General features: G+C 31.8%; 2 protein-coding genes across 2 annotated transcripts; both read right to left on the reverse strand.

The window, feature by feature from the left end:
* Positions 1–7,106: 7,106 nt before the first annotated feature.
* Positions 7,107–10,278, reverse strand: LOC127256043 (UMP-CMP kinase). Its single transcript, XM_051281869.1, has 9 exons — positions 9,987–10,278; positions 9,803–9,862; positions 9,460–9,511; positions 8,717–8,834; positions 8,476–8,632; positions 8,273–8,353; positions 8,084–8,191; positions 7,807–7,871; positions 7,107–7,417 (listed from the first exon to the last, which is right to left on the reverse strand). The coding sequence occupies exons 1-9, from the start codon at positions 10,050–10,052 to the stop codon at positions 7,414–7,416; spliced, it is 711 nt and encodes a 236-aa protein (XP_051137826.1). The 5' UTR covers positions 10,053–10,278; the 3' UTR covers positions 7,107–7,413.
* Positions 10,279–11,361: 1,083 nt separating this feature from the next.
* On the reverse strand, positions 11,362–19,625 carry LOC127256051 (probable serine/threonine protein kinase IRE). Its single transcript, XM_051281882.1, has 18 exons — positions 19,278–19,625; positions 19,047–19,101; positions 18,882–18,949; positions 18,593–18,757; positions 17,202–18,464; positions 16,391–16,563; positions 15,492–15,720; positions 15,293–15,385; positions 15,052–15,192; positions 14,873–14,965; positions 14,048–14,243; positions 13,851–13,936; positions 13,397–13,485; positions 12,790–12,841; positions 12,655–12,711; positions 12,366–12,536; positions 11,815–11,898; positions 11,362–11,614 (listed from the first exon to the last, which is right to left on the reverse strand). The coding sequence occupies exons 1-18, from the start codon at positions 19,623–19,625 to the stop codon at positions 11,552–11,554; spliced, it is 3,426 nt and encodes a 1,141-aa protein (XP_051137839.1). The 3' UTR covers positions 11,362–11,551.
* Between the last annotated feature and the right edge of the window lie 343 nt (positions 19,626–19,968).

Raw genomic sequence — 19,968 nt, forward strand, 5'->3', positions numbered from 1 at the left:
TTATTATACAAATATAATAATAATTTTAATGTTAAATATATATTTATTTATATTTAAAACTAATAATCTTTTATAAATAAATAAAAAGTATATATATTAATAATAAATAAATAAATAAATAATTCAGAAAAATGGCGATGCCAGATGAATGGCCATTATTTGTGGTAGAGTTTGCATTTGTGTTTAACTTTGATACGTTGAGAGTTTATTCTGCGTTTAAAATTACGATTGTTTTTAATTTAATTTTCTTGTCAAATCTAAGTTGATTTTTAAAATACCATTCGAGTTTAAGAATTTTGAAGTGTTTTATATATTTGATTTAGATATTCAATTTATTATTTATATTAAATTTGATTGATTTAAATTATAATTTGATTTTATCCATTAATAAACTAAATTATTATAGATTATGTTGTTTTTTAGTTGAGTTTATAGAGTTATGTCATACCTACACTAAGTTTTTATTTTGATGATAATGTAATACTCCCTCCGTCCCATAAAGAAGTATCCATTTGCTTTTTGCACGTAGTTTTAAAAATATTAGTATTATATTGAGATATAGTAGGAATAAAGTAGAAATGACTAAAATAACCTTATTAGTATGTGTGATATAAAGATAATGACATTTGTGTAATATATTGTAAGTTGTAAGGGTATTTGTAATATTAGGTAGATAGTACATTTACTAAAAAATGAAATGAATACTTTGTTATGGGACAGACTAAAATGGGAAAATGGATATTTTGTTATGGGACGGACTAAAAGAAAAAAAATGGATACTTTGTTATGGGACGAAGAGAGTACAAATTTTTAGATTTTCATAGAATATTTGCTTACAAATAATGTGTATGTGATGGCAAATTATTTGAAATATTAATATCACAAGTAAGTTGGCCAAAGGAAATTTATGATAAGCGTTACTACCTCCGTCCCATATAATTTTGTTTTTTTGTATATAGAATTTTGAATATTAGTATTATATTAGTTTATAGTGAAAATGATAAAAATGCATTTATTAGATTGTGTGATATAAAAGTAATGATATTTATGTAATATATTGTAAGTTGTAAGAATATTAATTATCTTAAGTATATAGTACAACTAGTAAATAATGAAATAGTATCGTTGTTTTGAGACAAACAAAAATGAAAAATATTATCTTTTTATGAGACGGAGGGAGTATTTTTAATTAAAAATCATTTATAAATTTAATAATAGTATAAAATTATAAGTGAATCAATGCTTTATTTATTTTAAACTTTTTTGCAATTTTTTATTTTAAATTTTAAATCATTCCTTATAAAAAAAATATATAATCTTTTCTTGTAAAATATTATTCCATATTATATTTCATTTGTCACATCACTGAACTACTTAATTAGTTAGACAGTATTTAAAAAAATAATATTTAATTAGTTACTAATAATGAATTATGATATTATTTTATTATATTTTATGTAATTGATAATCTTAATAATTTTAAAATAAATTTAATAAATATGATTAAAAATTAGAATATATATTTAAATATTTTAAAAATTATATCACAATAAAAATATATGCAATATGTATATAAAATTTTCTATATTATAAGTATATAAAAAGTACTTTTATTTATTTATAATTAATATAAACTAATTTTATAAAATATAAAATTAAAAATAAAAATAAAGGCGTTTAAATATAAAATAAAAATATTTATTTTTTCAGTAGACAGAAAAAAATAAAGGCGTTTTGAGTTATTCATTTGTTTATGATGTTACATGTTATGTAGTTAATTAAATTGATTTATATTTGTTAAATATGTTTTAATTTAGTAAATTATATCCAAAATAAAAAAGTATCATTTATTATAGGATATATAAAAATAGAAAATATGTCAATTAAGAAAAGACGAATGAATTATTATTTAAAAATTACTCACTTCTTTCCAAAACTATAGTCTGAGTTGTGTTTAGCACGAGATTTAAGTAATATTAATATTATATTGGTAGTAGGTGAAAAGTACGGGTAAAAATTTTTTGCCCTTATTAGTGTATTAGTGTAAAAAGTAGTGACAATTATGTAATAATAATGATAAAATAAAGGTAATTTTATAGTGATGTGATTATTTATGAAAATAAGACTATTGTTTTGGGACGGACAAAAATGGTAAATAAACTATTGTATTGGGACGGAGGGAACATTATATTTTTTTAAAACAAAACATTAAGACTCCGTTTACTTGTAAGATTTTATCACTGATTTTATTATTCTAATTTTCTCTTACCTCCAAAAATATCAAATTAAATATACATTTTTTATTTATTTTATTACATTAAAATTTAAATTTATATTTAAAATATCACATCAATATATATTTATATCATATTCTTATTAAATAATTATTTCAATTCAAAATTTTATTATTCAAAACCGGTAAACACATAAACTTTATTTTTTATTTTTTTTTTAAAAAAACAATGCGACATATATATATAATATATAAACAAATTGAGAGTGTTTCTGTGGGGCCCAGAAAAGATCGGACGGATATAGTGTCATCATTCCCGCGGCGCTGGAAGGTGACGTGGCGCATGCTCAAATCTGCAGAAACCAATGAGGTTGCGGCACCCGTACTATTTCAGCATGGGACCCACAACATAAGCCTTAGCGGCCCCACACGCTTGGGACCCTGCGAAAAGACAAAAATATCCTCGCTTTTAGAAAATTCCACATTTAACATGCTTAAGCTCATTTTCTTTCCTTTTAAAGCCACCTATGTCGTTTATTGTGCCAATGTATACACATACATTTCACTTTGAGACACGATTAATATATATATATATATGTTAAATTTTTGACATTATTATTTAATCGTAAGTATTTTTTTTTAAAAAAAAAGAAAAAAAATATCATATTCAATAGTTCATATTTTTATATTCTATCGAGTATATATCACATTCGACACCTATTATTTATATCATATACTTAATTTTATTTTTTTTTAATTATTCTCAAAATTGTTAAAAATTATAAAAGGAATAAAATCATAATTGGATGATGGAGGTAATACAAAATTATTATGGGAAACAAAAATCTCAAAGAGAATTATCCCGTACGTTTATTTTGCATTTTAGTTTGAAATACTTTTTAATTGTGAAATATAGAGAATTATATTGATAATATAAAAAAAAAATACATTGAATGTTAATATTTTGTGAAAGAATAAAATATACTCTCTTCATCCGGCTCTAAGAGTCACATTTACCTTTTGCGTCATTGTACTTAACATTAAAAATATTCTTATATTTGTATAATTGTTTATACAAATGTTCTTCTATCGGTATTATAAGATACTAATGAAAGTATTTTTACAATTTTTTCTTAATTTGTATTTCATTTTGATATAATAATTAATATTCAAAGATTGACACGCAAATATATTGAGAATTGTATTGAATTTGTAGGAACAAAGCCTATCTTTTGGGTTTTTTTAGTGTAATCTATTTTATATATTATTCAAACAAATTTTTATATTATTCAATAACATAATTTTAAATAAAAATGATCTATTGAATATGTAAAAAAAAAAAAATTATCTTGAATTTTGGTTTCAATTATTTTGCTATCGAAATCGAGATATTTTTAATATAAATATACTATTTTTATCTTACAAAATTCTATATTCAACTTAACCCACAATTAAAATATATATATATATTTGACTAGATTGCACTTTGTTTATTTCTTTTTCTTTTGTAATTTTTTGTTCTTCGTGAGTATCTAACTTAATTTCGATTATTAAGAATTTGGGGTTTGTTTGGTTTGAACTTGTAAATAAGTGATTTGAATAGTTTGAGTTTGTGTAATAGTGATTAAATTTGTTGAAATAGGTCGAATTCATCATTCGTACAAATAAAAAAATAAAAATAGTCCCGTAAGAGATGTGGTGGTGTAAGGGTTGGACTTGTGACCGTGAGATCATGGATTCAAACCCTCGACGCCTCAGGTTACCTGCCACACATAGTTCACCTAGTGTGACTTTCCTGTCGGGCCTAGTTTGTAGGGTATTAAGTACGGCACTTTCGGATAGCGGCTGCGGATTCCCACGTCATCCAAAAAAATAAATAAATTAAATAAAAATAAATAGAAAAGCAATTGTAGTATTAAATATTGATGAATACGTATAGGGTCATGATACAACATCATTAAATTGGCTACATGGAATGAGAAGATTGTTCACCACTATCGTATATGTATACATACATACATATAATTAACATTTTTAAAAATTAGCCATAAATAAATGGGTTTTTTTTTTTATTTTTTATTATTTTTTTGTAAATATAATATCTTAATTTTGGAAAATAATTGTAAAGAAACCCTAACGGTAATTATGTGTTATTATTGTTAGTTTTAAGTAGAGATTATGATTGCAATTTGGTTCAAAAGTCTACTTCAAAATTATATACACTCACCAAATAGATGTTATAATTCACAACCAATTGGGATTAATGCAATGAGAGCAAATAAAAGGGTAAATGGAGTGGAAGTGAAATGATTCCAATTCTTTTTTTTTTTCTTTTTTTTTAAAGGATAAAATACATATATAAATTAATTCATGTACTTTAATATAAATATATGAAATACTTAATATAATATAAATTTTATACATAATTCATTCTTTTAGTTTTCTTTTCTTAAAAAAAAAAATAAAGAATATACAAATGTGTATTTGATTTATGTATTTTATATTGAATTTTGATTTCAGTAATATTTTATTTTTATATAAAAAAATAAAACTACCTCCGTCTCAAACACCTTGCAACATTTCTTTTTTGGTATGTCCCAAAACACTCTACAACATTTCTAAATTAGAAAATAATTACTTATACTTAATCTATATCCCCACACTTTATCCCATCACATTACCCTAATAAAAATATATATATATACACTTCATCTCCATCACATCACCTAATTACTAAATTATCATGTATTATGGTAATATATATATCATGTGTTATACTCCCTCCGTCCCAGATACCGTGTCTGCTACACCGTAGACACGGTATTTTAGGAGGGGTGTAATTAGTAGATAATTTAAAATGTATTAGTGAAAATAATTATCTTATAATATAAATAATTATAAATTAAGATTAAGATAATTAATTAGTTTAATTAAAATTAAAAAAAAATTAAATTAAAATATTTAAAATGAGATTAAAGTGTGTAACAATTTTTCAAGAAAAGGAAAGTGACATATGTGGGACAGACAGAAACGACAACGTGGACATGGTATCTGAGACGGAAGGAGTATAACACTATATTGTGTGTTGTCAGTATTATGATAATTATAAAATTTCATTGAAGCTGTAAACAAAATGGTTTGAAGTCCAAACAAAACACAAACTTGTTTGTAATATCATAATTGTGATCACAAACATAAGGATTTTAAATAATGTTTTCGTATATACTTGTATAATATATAAGGGAAGGGCACCATTCAAATCACCACATTAGTAAAATTATAAAATAAAATAAAAAGAAAAAAAAAAAAAAAAAACACACATTTTTATTACATGCAATATGCATTTATTTGTAATAAAAATACGTTCTATTTTGTTCGTAGTTACAACGTGTTATATAATAATATAACAATATGTTATGTGTTAAAATTAGTTACTGTATTATTATGTAAGACTATATCATGTGTTATTAGTTCATATGCTATATTTGTATTATATTAATATAAATAATATTCTGCCAATAGTAATATTGTGTTAAAAAAAAAACTCTAAATGAATGCTAAATAATGTAATTAAATTCATTAATAGATAAATTGTTACATTCTAAACGATTAGATAGGTTGTGTTTAGGTTGGAAATTTTACTCTCATTTTATTATTCATTAAATTCTTTTTCTTACAAAGTATTTAATCAAATTTACATTATTTTTATTTTCTATATTATATTAAAAATAAAATTTATATTAATTTTATTTTCTATATTATATTAAAAATCAAATTTACATTTAAAACATCACATCAACACAACACCTATTATATTAAGTCGCATAACTATTAAAATTCAAATTTTTTATTATTCAAATTCCAAACCCAAAATCCAAACTTCCAACCAAACACACCTTCAAACTAATTACATATTCCCGTGTCCCATTATAATGTATGTAAGATAATTTTGACATATTAATATGTGATTATTTTTACTACAATAAAATTTATTCTTATGTCACTTAAATTTGTGTCCACTTTCTTTTTTTGTCTATCACTTAAAAAAACATATCCTTTTTTTTTTAGTAAAAAATTATACCACTATTTATACTTTTTTTTAACATAAAAGTAAAAGGTAATCAAAAATCCACTTCACATTAAAACCTAGACGAAAAAGTTCAAGCATATTTTTAGATAAAAGAGAAAGTATTACGGGATTTACACAATAAAAAGTTATACTTTAAATTAGGACAGACAAAGTATATGTTATATTTTCTATCCATCTCACTCAAAAGTATTCATTTCTAATTATAATAAAAATAATTGTATCTAAAATATCAAAATACATCTAATTTTTTCTAAAAAAATATTCATTTCATTTGTACTTTCAAGAGCAAAAATATCAAAATAATTTTACACACTTCCACTAATCAATAAAATATTAATATTTCTTAATCTATTTAAAAAAAAAAAAAAAAAGAAAAAAAAAGAAAAAAACAAATGAATACATTGTATCCAATCGGAAGGAGTACAATTTAGCTGTGGCGAGTGTAATCACAATGAGCCGGTCCATACTAAATAAAAGTAGGCCTAAGGGTGCCAAGCCGGCTTGAGCCGAGCTGCTACATTTTACTATAGGATTAAATTGGGCCTATCTCAATTAACTTGGGCCATTAAATGGATTGTGGCCTAGGCCTGAATGTGTTATATAATCTGCTTATTATATTAAAATTAAAATAATATATGTAAATGTATAACATGTTATATATATATATGTGTGTGTGTGTGTTTTAGGAGAGAAAACAAATGTAAGTGGTATTTTCTTTCTTTCTTTCTTTCTTTTTTTTAAAGAAAAAAGGATTTCATAGTAAAAAATAAATAAAACTTCAGGGACAGAGCAGAGGGTTGGTGGTTTTTTGGATCTTCAAAATATCAAAGGATACATATGATGATATGATTATAAACAATTTCCATAAAAAGATGTATGAGAAAAACTAAGAACATTGGATTTGATCAACTAATACTAATACTAAAAAAATACTAATGCCAAGAAAATCAGGATAGTGTTTACCTGTGTATCAGTCACCAGAGGTACTTTCATGTCCAAGACACAACATTTGTGCCAACACACAGGAAGAAAGACTGAATCTTTTGATAATTTGTATGCTGAAACATATATAATGTACAGAATGCATACATCACCTGCACAACCAAATGACATCTGTAAGATCGCAGAAAAACGACTCCAAAATCCTGTTCTAAGGTGCAGAGCATATATTTCATTCACAAACTTCATAACAGCATTCTTCATGAGGACAAAACAAGATGGTTTACAACACAAATGGATTGAATAAGTATGGAACATTTATCGGCAGTGGACTGAAACAACCATCGATTGTTTGTAAACCAAGTTACTACAAAATGAAGACATATAGAAACTTTTTAAGTTCGTCAGGCACAAGGGTTTTATCACAAAGTCGAATGTTGCAAAGAATGATCAAATCAAGATGTTACCCCCACCATTTGTGTCAATTAAGAGTGACTGGATTCATAAAACAACGGAAATAAAAAAGAGTTCGCTCGAGTGGTACCTCAGCGCAGCAAAAACTGGAAGAACCCTTTCAAATATTTCATCTTCCGATCCAGTGGCATCAATCTGCAAGCATTGAGTATGGTGAGAATTGCAATGCTAGATCGAAAATGAGTTGGTAAAAGAAGTTCATTGAGCTCATAACAATGAAACAAACATAGAGCAATGCATTCCATGGACGATAGAAGGTTAAGTAGTTGGTTTAAAATCGACAGTGACCAAATTAATGATGAATCACGGCAACACCGTAGCAATAATTGTATCAAAGTGAGCGAAACCTTGTGGAGTTTTCCTTTAGCAGAGTAATGCTTGATGACAGGAAGATTTAGTTCCGAAAAAACCTTCAGCCTTTCCTTGACTGTATCAATGTTATCGTCAATCCTACCCTGAACAAGAAAATTGCCATTTGTTCATGGCAAAAAAATGGCTGACAGTGACACTGGAGCATATAGAAATATAGTGAAAACCTGATTACGGTTTAGCACTCGTTTCACCATTTCTTCTTCAGGACAATCAAAGAAAAGAACAATGTCGGGTTCAGCACCAATCTGCATTTACAGTACACCAGGGTTTTGTTTCAAACCGAAACTTTTAATTGGTCATAAAGCAAAATTTCGAATAAAGATGAAGGTTTGAGGAATTTGAAAGCTACAGAAGAGAAGAAACTCACAACTCTTTCATAGGCTAAACGGTTTTCTTCGCTTCTTGGAAAACCATCAATAAGAAACCTTTCATTGTCACTAGCTTCAATGGCCTTTTTTATTAGTTTAACAGTCACTTCAGACGGAACAATTTTCCCTTCCTTTATTATTTCAAGAATCATGGAACTGCAATAGCAAACCATTCTTTTTCAAAAGCACATCGAAGGAGGGACATCAAGAAAAACACCCATGATATGGATATATTCCTACCCATTTTCACTATTAGAAGTAATTTCTCTTCTCAACAGATCCCCAGCACTTAAGTGAGTAAATCCAAAGTTCTCTACAATCCTTGTACACTGAGTACCTTTTCCACTCCCTGGACCCCCTGCAAGCTCGATCACAATACAAACCATTCTTCTGTAATTTCGCTAGATCAAGAGAAATCTTAAGGAAGCTAAGTTTCATAGTTCATAAAAATAACAACAATAGATTCAGGAAAACGAAAGACCCGTACTTACATTCTCCGCAAGTTTTTAAAGCAACTAATTACGATTCCTAAACAATTATGTTATTGTCAAGTATATCAAGCATCGTCAATCTAACTTGTTTGCATAAAAGGCCAATAGATTTATATTCAAAGATTATTTTACCTTGCTAGTTACGCTGGACTGTAAATCCAGCAATTTAGTAATATTTTTCTGGGTCAATATCTGATCATGGAACATAAGCCATTTAAAGTAAATGCATGATAGTTCATTAAAGCTAGTCCTTCGATATGCATAGTGATGAACATAACATTTTCTATCAATTATTGTGTCCCTGTCACCAGAACCAGGTCAAGAAATTCAAAATGATACTTCATCAATCCTTCCTAAAGACAACAACAGCCATGTGCAACAATCTAGAATCAGAATATCATTCTAGAAACACTAGTACTCCAATAGAAGCATTAATGTGAGGGCTAAACCAGCAAATCAATTCATAATAAACATAAAAGCAGCTTAATTTACCAAGAACGAAAGTTACGAACGGTGTTCTTCTATCAGAGGCTTCACCTCCTGCCTGTATGGATGAACAGCAAACATCAGACCAATCAAATAGGCAAATGGCTTTAACACTTGGAAGTTAAAATGATAATGGCAAGAATAAACACAAATTCCAGAATGAGGTTAAAAAAATGAAGCCAACAAATGCTCGAGAATAGTCACTTCACCAGCATTTTCCGAAGCATACGACTATATATATCAGAAAGATAAAAAATTAAAATGTAGCTATGAACAATCAGTTCAACGCGCGCAAGAAATCAAATTACAGACTAACACAACAACAGTAAAAATAAAGTAAACACGATACCGGATTCAGAACTCGTGTAGTGTAGACTTTCCAAGCACCGAAACCATAAGCTGCCTGAACCTGCAAACCCAAAAAATTCAAGCTGATCAAGCCGATACGCCATACGAAAAAACAACAACAATAATAACACCAAATTCAAAAAAAAAAAAAATACAAAACAAAACAAAAACGAGGAATACAGAACTTGATCTAGAACGGTTGATTTGGAGGGAGAAAGGAGCGGCGAGAGAGAAGCGACACGCCTCCACATATCGGACGATCGTTGGCGGCGAATAGAGAGAGGATTGTTGTTCTTCAGGTTGGAGTTTGGGGGGAGAATGAGCGCCGATCCGGAAGGGAGAAGGTGTAGAAATGGAGGTGGGAAGCCATCATCATCACATGCGCTGCCTCCTCCTCTGAGTCTCCGACCCCGAGGAAAATGCACTTTCCGTTTCCTTTCCTACCCCGCAGTTATTGCCCTTGCTTTGCTGCTGCCTATTTCCATTATTATTAATTAACTGCTAAATTGTAAAGGGAGCGTAGCTCGACCTCTCCATCGCCTAAATTTTAATCGGCCCAATCCAAAATCAATATAGTCCATTTACATAGATATATATATATATATATATTTTTATTATTATTTTTTAATTGGATTGTGATTGCAGGTCAATATTAACATTGTTAATTAAAAGATACTATTACAAAATATATTAGTATATTAAAATTTTATTTGAATAAAAATCCAAATTCAAGTCTCAAATTCAAATCAAAACCATTTTCTTTTTTCTTTTTTATGATATGGAAAAAATATTGTAGTTGTGAAATCTAATACCTTGTAAATTAGACCCAGTAAGAGTTGACCTGGGGCCGTGTGCAGTGGCACACGGTGGCTGGGCTATGGCACACTGTGACCGAGCAATGGTACACGGTGCCGCCCAGTCTCGGCCACGGTGGCCGAGCAGTAACCTTACATATTATTTTTCCACCTAACAAATTTAGTTTTATTTCTTTGAATTTTTATTTATTTTTTTTATAAGAAATGGGGTTAAATTTTTTGGACTGCAGGGATACTTTATTTATTTGGAAAAATATATTATATTTATGATATTTGTAAAATATTTTATTTATTTAAGCAATTAGTATATCGATGTAAATAAGTATGATTTTTTTTATGATTGAAATAGGAAAAATTATGTAGATATTAATATATTAAATGCTAAAATTTATTAAATATAATAATCATAATAATAATCTTATTTTAATATACCTAATCATTCTAAAATACTAGTATAAATTTATGCGCTTTACTTGTCTCATTCAATTTCAACTTAGAATGTTTAGAAACACGAAATTTTCAAATTTTCTCCCAAATGACACAAAATCACTCCTATAAAGAACAAAAAGAAAAACTCCAAGAAATCTAAACTTTTTTTTTTTTTTTTTTAATGACGTCGAAATCATGATCGCTATTATTTGAGTGCGCATTGAGTAAATATTCGACTAAACATGATAGCCTACAAACTACATCAACAAGAATTATGAAGTTCTTGACTGCGCACCTATTCATTCTTGCTGCGACGACGTGGAAGGTTCTGCAAATCGAGCATGTTACGAGCAATTCAACGCCATTATTGCATCTTTAACAAGCTCAAGGCAACCTCACCAGGAAATTCACGGCGGAATAGACAGTCGGGGTGTGGGCGTGAGAGCTATAACATATATATATATAGACAGCGTCGTGGGATGGATGGAGTGTCGATCCAACCTGTGCTAAGGCTCTTTCTTATTCTTCGTGACCAAATCATAGTTGATAGAAGCTAACTGTGACAAGTTCTGATGAAGAAAAGATACATTAGAGTGGCTTATAGCTGATCTACTGCGGCATTTCGACAAAAAAGAGTAATGTGCTGCACGATGTATAGTTACCGATTATTTGTGTAATCGTACCTCTTTGATTTTGCGGCAAGTGCATACGACAAAAGCGTATACTTGCAAGTAGTAAAGGATTTGAGGTCATTCATGAGAATTCTCACCTTAAAGGAGAAGTTGCTGAAGGAGTACTTCGTTTCAAGGGCGGGAGCAGCAGTAAAGTCCGCCAAATTTCCACATTCATCCCCCTGTTTGCAACAAAAAACATGTCATCGAATTTTTTTTTTTTTTTTTTCCTGAAATTTCGAGATAAAACTCAAAAGGGTCGAGTAACAGTTATAAGGCAAAATTATTTATAACTCACCTATAGTTTGAAAGTCTACACAATTCTTTTTTATAGATTTAAAAATTGCTTAAGATTCTCTCTGTTTTTTCAAATACATTGCATAAAATTCTTTTCTTAAAGGATTCTTTGCAATGTTTCGAAAATACAAGAGAGTTTTAATGCAAATTTGAAGAAATTTTGTACAATATTTTCTAAAATACGAAGGAGTCTCGTGCGGTTTCTAAATTATGAATGAATTCGTGTTTGGTGCAGAAACGCAAGTGGGTTATAAGCAATTTTACCTGATCTGTAACCTCCGGATGCAATAATTGATCTAAATCCAAATGTGTTACCGAGCATGAGAAAACAAATGTGAGAGAGTAAACTTACATCTTCATCCTGCATGTTGCTGTATGTGCTGCTACTGCAGGATGCGCTGCCTGTCTCAGTAATATCATCGAAATCACTGCCTCGATGAATGTTTTCGTCTTCCACATTCCATATATATCGGCTCATGAAGTAGCTTGTGTCCTGTGCATCGGCTGACGGTATAAAAGCCGCCTGTGGCAAGAAGACAGAACCATTGTGAAGGATCTTGACCTAAATCAAGCTGATTTTGGAAGTGTATCTAAGTGTTGCATATCATTGCGTGCTCGTTGAGATAAGAAGTAGATGAGACCTTCTGCCTTGCAAGTGTGTCCCAATTGATATCTTTGAAGTAAGGATGGCCTTTAACCTGAGAAACAAAACTTCAGACAACAAATTATATCTGTCGTTATAAATCATCCATAGCTCCTTGTGTCAACTCATTTACCTCTCCAGTGCCGGTGGCACCCAATCTTTGAACTGGATTTTCATGCAGCAACCTAGAAGAAAACAGTATGTTCGCTCAATTGCACGGAGTTAAGAGAGAAATGTTGTCGCATAAGCCTCGAGTCTATATTTGCAGCAATATAAGTCTGCTGCAGTGATGTTACATAACTTCTCACCTTAACCAGTAGAAGTTGCCAGAAAATAAACAATAATAGATAGATAGATAGATAGATAGATAGATGGATAAAATAATTATGTTACTGGAGAACATGAATTCTCAGTCCATTGAGAGTCCAGAGTGAAGATAATTATTTTTTTGGGATAGTCCTAAAACCAACCAAAATGGCCATATTTCCATAAGAAAAACTTCACTGATCATAAACATTGTAAGGATGATTAAACATCACAATCAGAACCTGCTCAGCATGCAGTAAATTGGTTATTTTTGAATTTCTCGAGCATAGCTCAATCCAACAAGGCTATGAAGAAAATAAATGTATGCAGCATCAGGTCACACGTTAATAAGAATTTGACCATGAATTTCACCTTTTAACATGGCAAACGATGTCTACCAATAAGCCGTTCAAAGAATTAAAAAGGTTACTTACTTGTTAATAAGATCATAAGCTTCATAACTCATTTCATCCGGAACCTTGGGCCAAGGTATGTCTCTATTTATAATATTGTTGAAAACTTGCTGCATCCAATAAAAAGACTTATCAATACTGCCACTGATCTGCAAGTCCTTTTAGAATTTAGCAATTAAATTACCTAACCACTTTAGTTTTGCCACAATTATCTGCTGCATTTGGAGAATTTTGTTCTGTTTTTGAGCTAAGCAGTGGCAGTAGTTTGACTAGGTAATATTCAAATTCTTCCAACTATTAGTTGGATAAATTACGACAATATGCTGCGAGCATAAGATACATAATACACACATTCACACAGGTGTGCACGAATAGACTTGTGTATCCCAGTATCCGAGTGAGTAAATTTCAAAAGAAAGCATCCAAACGCATGTACTTAATCCCTACATCTAAATGATCTAAGTAGATGGTATACCTGCGGAGTTTCTGCATTGAAAGGCGGCATACCCACAAGAAGCTCAAAAAGTATGGCTCCCACAGACCACCAGTCAGCCGTTGCTCCTACAAAAAAACTTATAACAGAGTGAAAAACACACACTAAATAATGATATGAATATAATAAAGTATTTGACAAATTTGAGATTCATGTAAATCTCTTGATGAACTTCAAACCATGTTCCATTCCAAGAAGTATCTCCGGGGCCAAATAGTCAGGTGTGCCAACAACTGAATGCTCTTTCCTATGTTCTCTTTTCGGCGATGAGTGCACTGTGGAATTCGTTTTATCGTCCCCCAGCAAAGCTGAGGGTCCAGATAAGTCATCAGTACTATTTATGAGGCCAACCTTGGAGAGACCAAAATCTGTCAACTGCAATGATAGGATTAAAGATTTATGACAATACATGCAAAAATGCGTATTAGAGTGCATCCGTTACAAGGAATACTAGTGGTTGTTGTCTGTGTCAAATCAATGGCTGGTTTGCAACACAAATGCAAGAGCCAATCTCAATGACCACAACAGCCAAAAATGTCAGAAATTTGTTTGATGAAATCCTAGGAAGACATACTAGTACACCACCATGCTCCACTTGTCTAGGCTATGTTGATCAGATAAGAACAAGATTCTAGTTAATCTCATCGTTTAGATAGTTTAAGTCTGTAGAAAGCCATTTGAGTTTGCACTTTTCTTATCTCACATTAAGTTATTTCAATTCATCTTATAATGTACAAAGCTTCCACTGCAACAAAATAACCACACCACCATTTGGCATAAATAAATAATTGTGGATACCCTATGCAAATGCACCATTTAAAGAATCGATGAAGTTAAAAATACACACACACGCACTGGAACAATGAGAAATGAGTCCCTTTGGCTTTTCATATTGCCTTTTTCTTTTCTGAGAGTGGGTTTTCTGACTAATAAATTCGACAAAAGAACTTAAATATCAACATCTTAATCCTGCATTGAATTCCCATATACTTTAAATAAGTGACCTTGAGGTGACCATCTGGACCAATCAACAAATTATCTGGCTTCAAGTCTCTATGGACAACACTTAAGGAGTGCAGATACTCCAAAGCAAGTACCTGAAAGAAATAGATCAGATGCATCGATCATTTTAAATAGTAATTAAGGATCTCCAACTTGACTCAATGGTAACTAAAGTCCTTACAACTTCTGCAATATATACACGAGCCATATCATCCTCTAAGCATCCTAGATTTCTCAGCAAGGAGAAAAGATCTCCTCCATTTAAGTATTCCATGACCAGATAAAGATTTTCCCTACATGTGAAAGAATAGAAAAACCGGACCTGTTTATCATTAGAGTATACATTAGTAAGTATTTACACAAAGTTTTCTGCTCCACACTCCAAATGCCTTCAGAAAATCTCACTTCCAACATTTTCTTACCACAAAAGGGTTGCAAACTGATATCAAAATATCGCGTTCAGCTAAGATACTTTCCACTGCATTTTTTCGAATCATGTCTGCTTTCTTCAAAACCTGAGAGGAATTTGACCAATCAGATTTCATCGGAAATAATTTGCATAACTATTTTAAGGGACTGTCATAAAACAAAAGTGAATTTTCTGTTGGCACAAACACTGACTTTTATTGCAAATAAATCACCAGTAGCCCTCTTCCTAGCCAGAAAAACTAGTCCAAAAGCACCTCGGCTAATAGGTTTCATTATTTCAAAATCTTCAATGGATGTCCGATCTTTTGCACATGCATTAATAGGGGTTGCATGTGAATTGCGACTTGTATCTTCTTCCACGTTGCTTTGTAAATCTCCCTTTTCATCGTCAATTTTTCCACATAGCACTACGTATTTTTCCCTGAAGAGTAGATGATTGACCAAATGAACATCACTTCAATTGAAGTTTAATAAGAAAATATCTATATAAGTCACGTCATGATAAATTGACAACTGGCTCTAAGCCTGCTCTTGATGGTCGAAATAAACATTGTTCACACATGCATCTTGAAGGCTATTCCTACATATGCAAGCATGTTTCTGTAAATACTTTTAGAATATGGCAATGCATGTGTGGAATTACAAAGCAATAAATGCCAGATTTCAACAATTAGAGTATTCTATTTTATTTGTCATCTCTTCACCTGTTTCCAGCAATAAACACAGTCTCCTATATGTGGCAAACAAGGTCGGGCAAGCTTCCTTCAACCAAAACATAAAACAGTATAGGAATCTGACACTCTTCATTTTTTCTCAATGATCAATTTATCATTTCCTAAAATGGCATTCTGGTCACAGAATAGTTCAGAGCTGAACTATTTTTTGAGTCATTGACATGAAACCAAGCTCCAATATGCAGATTTCTGAGAACTTGGTTATTTTTCTAGCTTATCAGATTCTGAATCAGCACTTAATAAACTGGAGCATGTACAAGCAATAATGCAAATGCTAAGTTAATGGCTAGACCAACCAAAAAAGAAGAAACCTATTGTGTGCTACTATGAAGATTTCAGGTATGAGGTACAACTCACTGAATTAGTTTCTCTATGCGTCTCCCAAATGTCTCAACAACAAGTCCATCCACCTTCCTCTCATTAATAGCATACTTGAGGTCTTCCAATTTTTCAATCATATACTCCAGTGTGCTGTAATCAGTTCTGTTAGCATTTGCTACAGATCGAGCAATATCCAGCAGCTGCCTTATCTATAGAAAATTAGTAGTGTAGAAAATAAGTGTAGCTACAATTAAGTGGTTCCAATTTATAAAGTACAGGAAAAGTGATAAAGATTACAAACATTTTATCTGATTCTCTTATAAGCAATAACAAGCCAATATGCCTGCAAGACAGTCTCTAAAAATCAAAAGTTGAACAACTAGAAGATATTTCCAGTGCATTACTTGGGCTGCATTCGTGACGCGTCCTTTTTAGATAGAGTTATTTAAAGAGCATGTAATCTAATTAAGTTGCAGGCAAATCAGAAAATAATGCTTGATAAACAAACAGTTCCTGAATTGGCCTGTAGATGGTAAGGCAAATACAAAAGATGGTACACATTTACAAACAATAGTACAGGGAGAAAATGCAACAAATAAAACTAATCTGGTAAATCTTTAGAGAAGTTTTATAAACGGTACGCAATATTGCTTCTCATGCCTAATATAATCAGTAAAGTTACCCAGGAAGACTGCCTTTCTTAAGTGTAAGCATCATAAAAAAAAAAAAAAAAAAAAAGGAGTTCTCAGTTTGTCATTTTAAATAACTAGCTCATAGTTTAATAAACATAGTGGCTCATAGAGGTATAAATCAGGAAAGATAATGTGTAACATCTCATGAAAATTACCTGCTGACAACTTTCTAATTCCGATAGTGCTCTATGCGTATTCAGCAGAATCTGTATCTGGATCATACGTGGAGTTACTAAAGGAGATCGGGGTGTCAAGCTTCCTGATGATGATGCTCTCTTACTTTGATCACTTGTGTGAGATAGTGCTTCAAATGACGATCTCAATGAACTAGGAAGATCATCCAGAAAAGTACCATCAGCCTCATTAACCCCATCCAGAATGTCTTTGGAACATTGGCAGCTCAAACAGTCCCCTTTTGATGACAATTCATCCAAGAGATGGTGTACACTTGATGTGTAGACACCCACTGCTTCAGGACTTCCTGTCCCAGTGTCTGAGTTTTTTGAAGTCCAAGATTCAAGTATCTTGTCAAGAGTCTCAGCAACTCTTTCAAGTCGTTCATCTACTGTTAAACTCTTTAAATCGCATCTGTCTGCAATAGCACAAATTCTTGAGTGTAGCTCTACATGAGCTGTTGGAATTTCAACTTCACATATTCGACAGATTAGTGAATCCTCATATGCCATGTGGTGATGGTCCCAAATTCCCCAAGTGACTTTTTCTGTTCCGTCAGCATGTTCTGCCTGACAGGCTGGTGCTTCGATATTTTCTTGATTGTATCTTTCCCATTTCTGTTGTAAATCCTCTGATTTATCCTCAGATGCTGTCTTGTAGGAATTGTGTCTTTTCTGGCTTTTTTCAGCTGCAGAGGGGAGTTTCTTCCAAGATGATATTTTAAAGCTGCCTGTAGATGAAGTAATGGTCTTTCTGGGGCTAACCTCTTCAGTTTCATGGTTTTGATTATCAGTCAGATTGCTTAGATCTGGCTCTGGGGCTTTATATGTTGGTTTCTCAATACTACACTCTGGATATATGCCAAGGTCACTGAGCTGGTGTGAAACCAGAATATGATTATCTTCATAACCACTTTCCTTTAGGATTTGAACAAGACGAGTGCAGCGAGTAAGAATAAATAAAAGACGTGTATGCAGTTGCTTCAGTGTACCCATAGGCAACTCTTGGCGCCGATCATCTAAATTCTGTACAATTCCTTCACAATCTGTCCAAAACTCAGTGGGTGACATCTTTGCACACTGCCTAGCTATTATCAACAAATCTTCCAAATGTTTTTTCCGGTCTGGATGAGATTCTGAAGTCTTCCCAAGTTCACTCACCAAATCCCCAGCAAAAATGCCTAAATCAGTATTAACATCATCTTTCAGTTTATCAAACTTCAATCGTATCATTACCATCATTTCCTGGGAAAAGTAATGCCAACACACAAGTCATTTGCATTATTGAAACTCAGAGTAATGAAGGAAACCTTGCACCAGGAAAAAAATAATAATAATAAAAAAAATGGATGCTGTATGCGAACTTAACATACTTCCGTGCGGCCTATGGCGCGAGACTTCCAAAAGGGAAGGGGTCTAACACCTTTGGAATCAAATTCATGAGAGAAGCTCTTGGTTTCTGGTGACCTTTTCTTACGACGGACAATGGCCTGAAAACGTGCCGACTGCATTTCCTTCCCAAAAGTTGCATGATGACCCTGGAATAAACACAATGACATAAACATATGCTTTCTTGATTATCTCAACTAACTGAATATATGTGTGTACATCAGAATGACAAAAAAAGAAGGTTGATAAAAATTCAAAGGTTAAACTTATTACCTCTGGCCCAGGCCTCCGGGGCGAGATGACTTTCAGTGACTTCAAATGATTCCAACATCCTTTTTCTCCTACTCCGAACAACAAGGGTTAATATTTTCTAACAGAAACATAAACACAGCCTAAATTATAAGAGATTTTTCAAATAATCACAATTCAAGTCTTGACCTTCTGTTGTGTAAGGATTGATGTCAATTGTCATCAACCAATCTGTTAACTTATCCTTTCAAACCAGATGAACAGTATCTCTTGTTATGAAGATGATTCTCATATTATGAAGTGAAAGAAATTATTTAAGATCATGGCACTTTGAATATCCTCTCTTGTCTAAATTGCATCCAACTCACTACCACCAATTTCACGACATATTCCAGAGTACATTCAACATAATTACATAACCAGATTCATGGATGTAAAGTCGCAGTAAAGAGAAGCGAAGGGCAATCTACCTTTAACGTCAGCTGCATCATTTCCTACGGACTCCAAAACCTCAACATTCAGAGTAGTACTGCCGAGGGAATTAGCCGGCTTCAGCTTTCTAGGTCCAAAGCGCGTCCTGATTTGATTGAGTCCCAAAGCTGCCGCCTCGATTAAATTCGGATCGCCGCCGTCCGAATCATTGCGTCCTTTATCCAAACCATCATCCCCGTCCGCACTGACTCTTCGCCTCGTCGGAAACGGCGGAATTTCCGGCTTCTTGACAACCTCCGGCGGCGGTTTTGTTGAATCGCGGTGGGGACTAGACATTGAGAAATTCTTTCATCTGGAGTGCATTGAATCCATTCCAGTGAACGCAGAAGATCTCGATTCAGATATCCGTGATGTCGCAGGAGCAAGCTAGGGAAACTTCCATGGTGAGATTTCCGCGGGAAAGTTGGGGTCGTTGGAGGAAGGAAGACACGTACGTGTGTACTCGAATCAGCCATTTTTCTGAAAACGTGCTTTTTCATTGCATGGAAATATAAACGTATTTACCAAACCAAACAAAAAGTCCGCACATTTATAGAATTGAATTTGAGCTGCCCGTAGAAATTTTTTTAAAATAATAAGTTTAAATCTTTAATATGATTTTTACGAAAGAACAAAGCAT

This window comes from Andrographis paniculata, unplaced genomic scaffold, assembly GCF_009805555.1.
Source record: "Andrographis paniculata isolate CXL003 unplaced genomic scaffold, ASM980555v1 Contig55END, whole genome shotgun sequence".
Classification (NCBI taxonomy): Eukaryota; Viridiplantae; Streptophyta; class Magnoliopsida; order Lamiales; family Acanthaceae; genus Andrographis; species Andrographis paniculata.

Coding starts and splice junctions, on each gene's coding strand:
- LOC127256043 (XM_051281869.1), bottom strand. CDS start 10,052: ATGTGGAGGCGTGTCGCTTCTCTCTCGCCGCTCCTTTCTCCCTCCAAA. Junction 8,835..9,459: donor GTTCGTAACTTTCGTTCTTG/GTAAATTAAGCT, acceptor TCGAGCTTGCAG/GGGGTCCAGGGAGTGGAAAA. Junction 8,354..8,475: donor GTTTAGCCTATGAAAGAGTT/GTGAGTTTCTTC, acceptor CTGTAAATGCAG/ATTGGTGCTGAACCCGACAT.
- LOC127256051 (XM_051281882.1), bottom strand. CDS start 19,625: ATGTCTAGTCCCCACCGCGATTCAACAAAACCGCCGCCGGAGGTTGTC. Junction 19,102..19,277: donor ACTTTACATCCATGAATCTG/GTTATGTAATTA, acceptor CTGGTTTGAAAG/GATAAGTTAACAGATTGGTT. Junction 12,712..12,789: donor GTGCCACCGGCACTGGAGAG/GTAAATGAGTTG, acceptor TTTGTTTCTCAG/GTTAAAGGCCATCCTTACTT.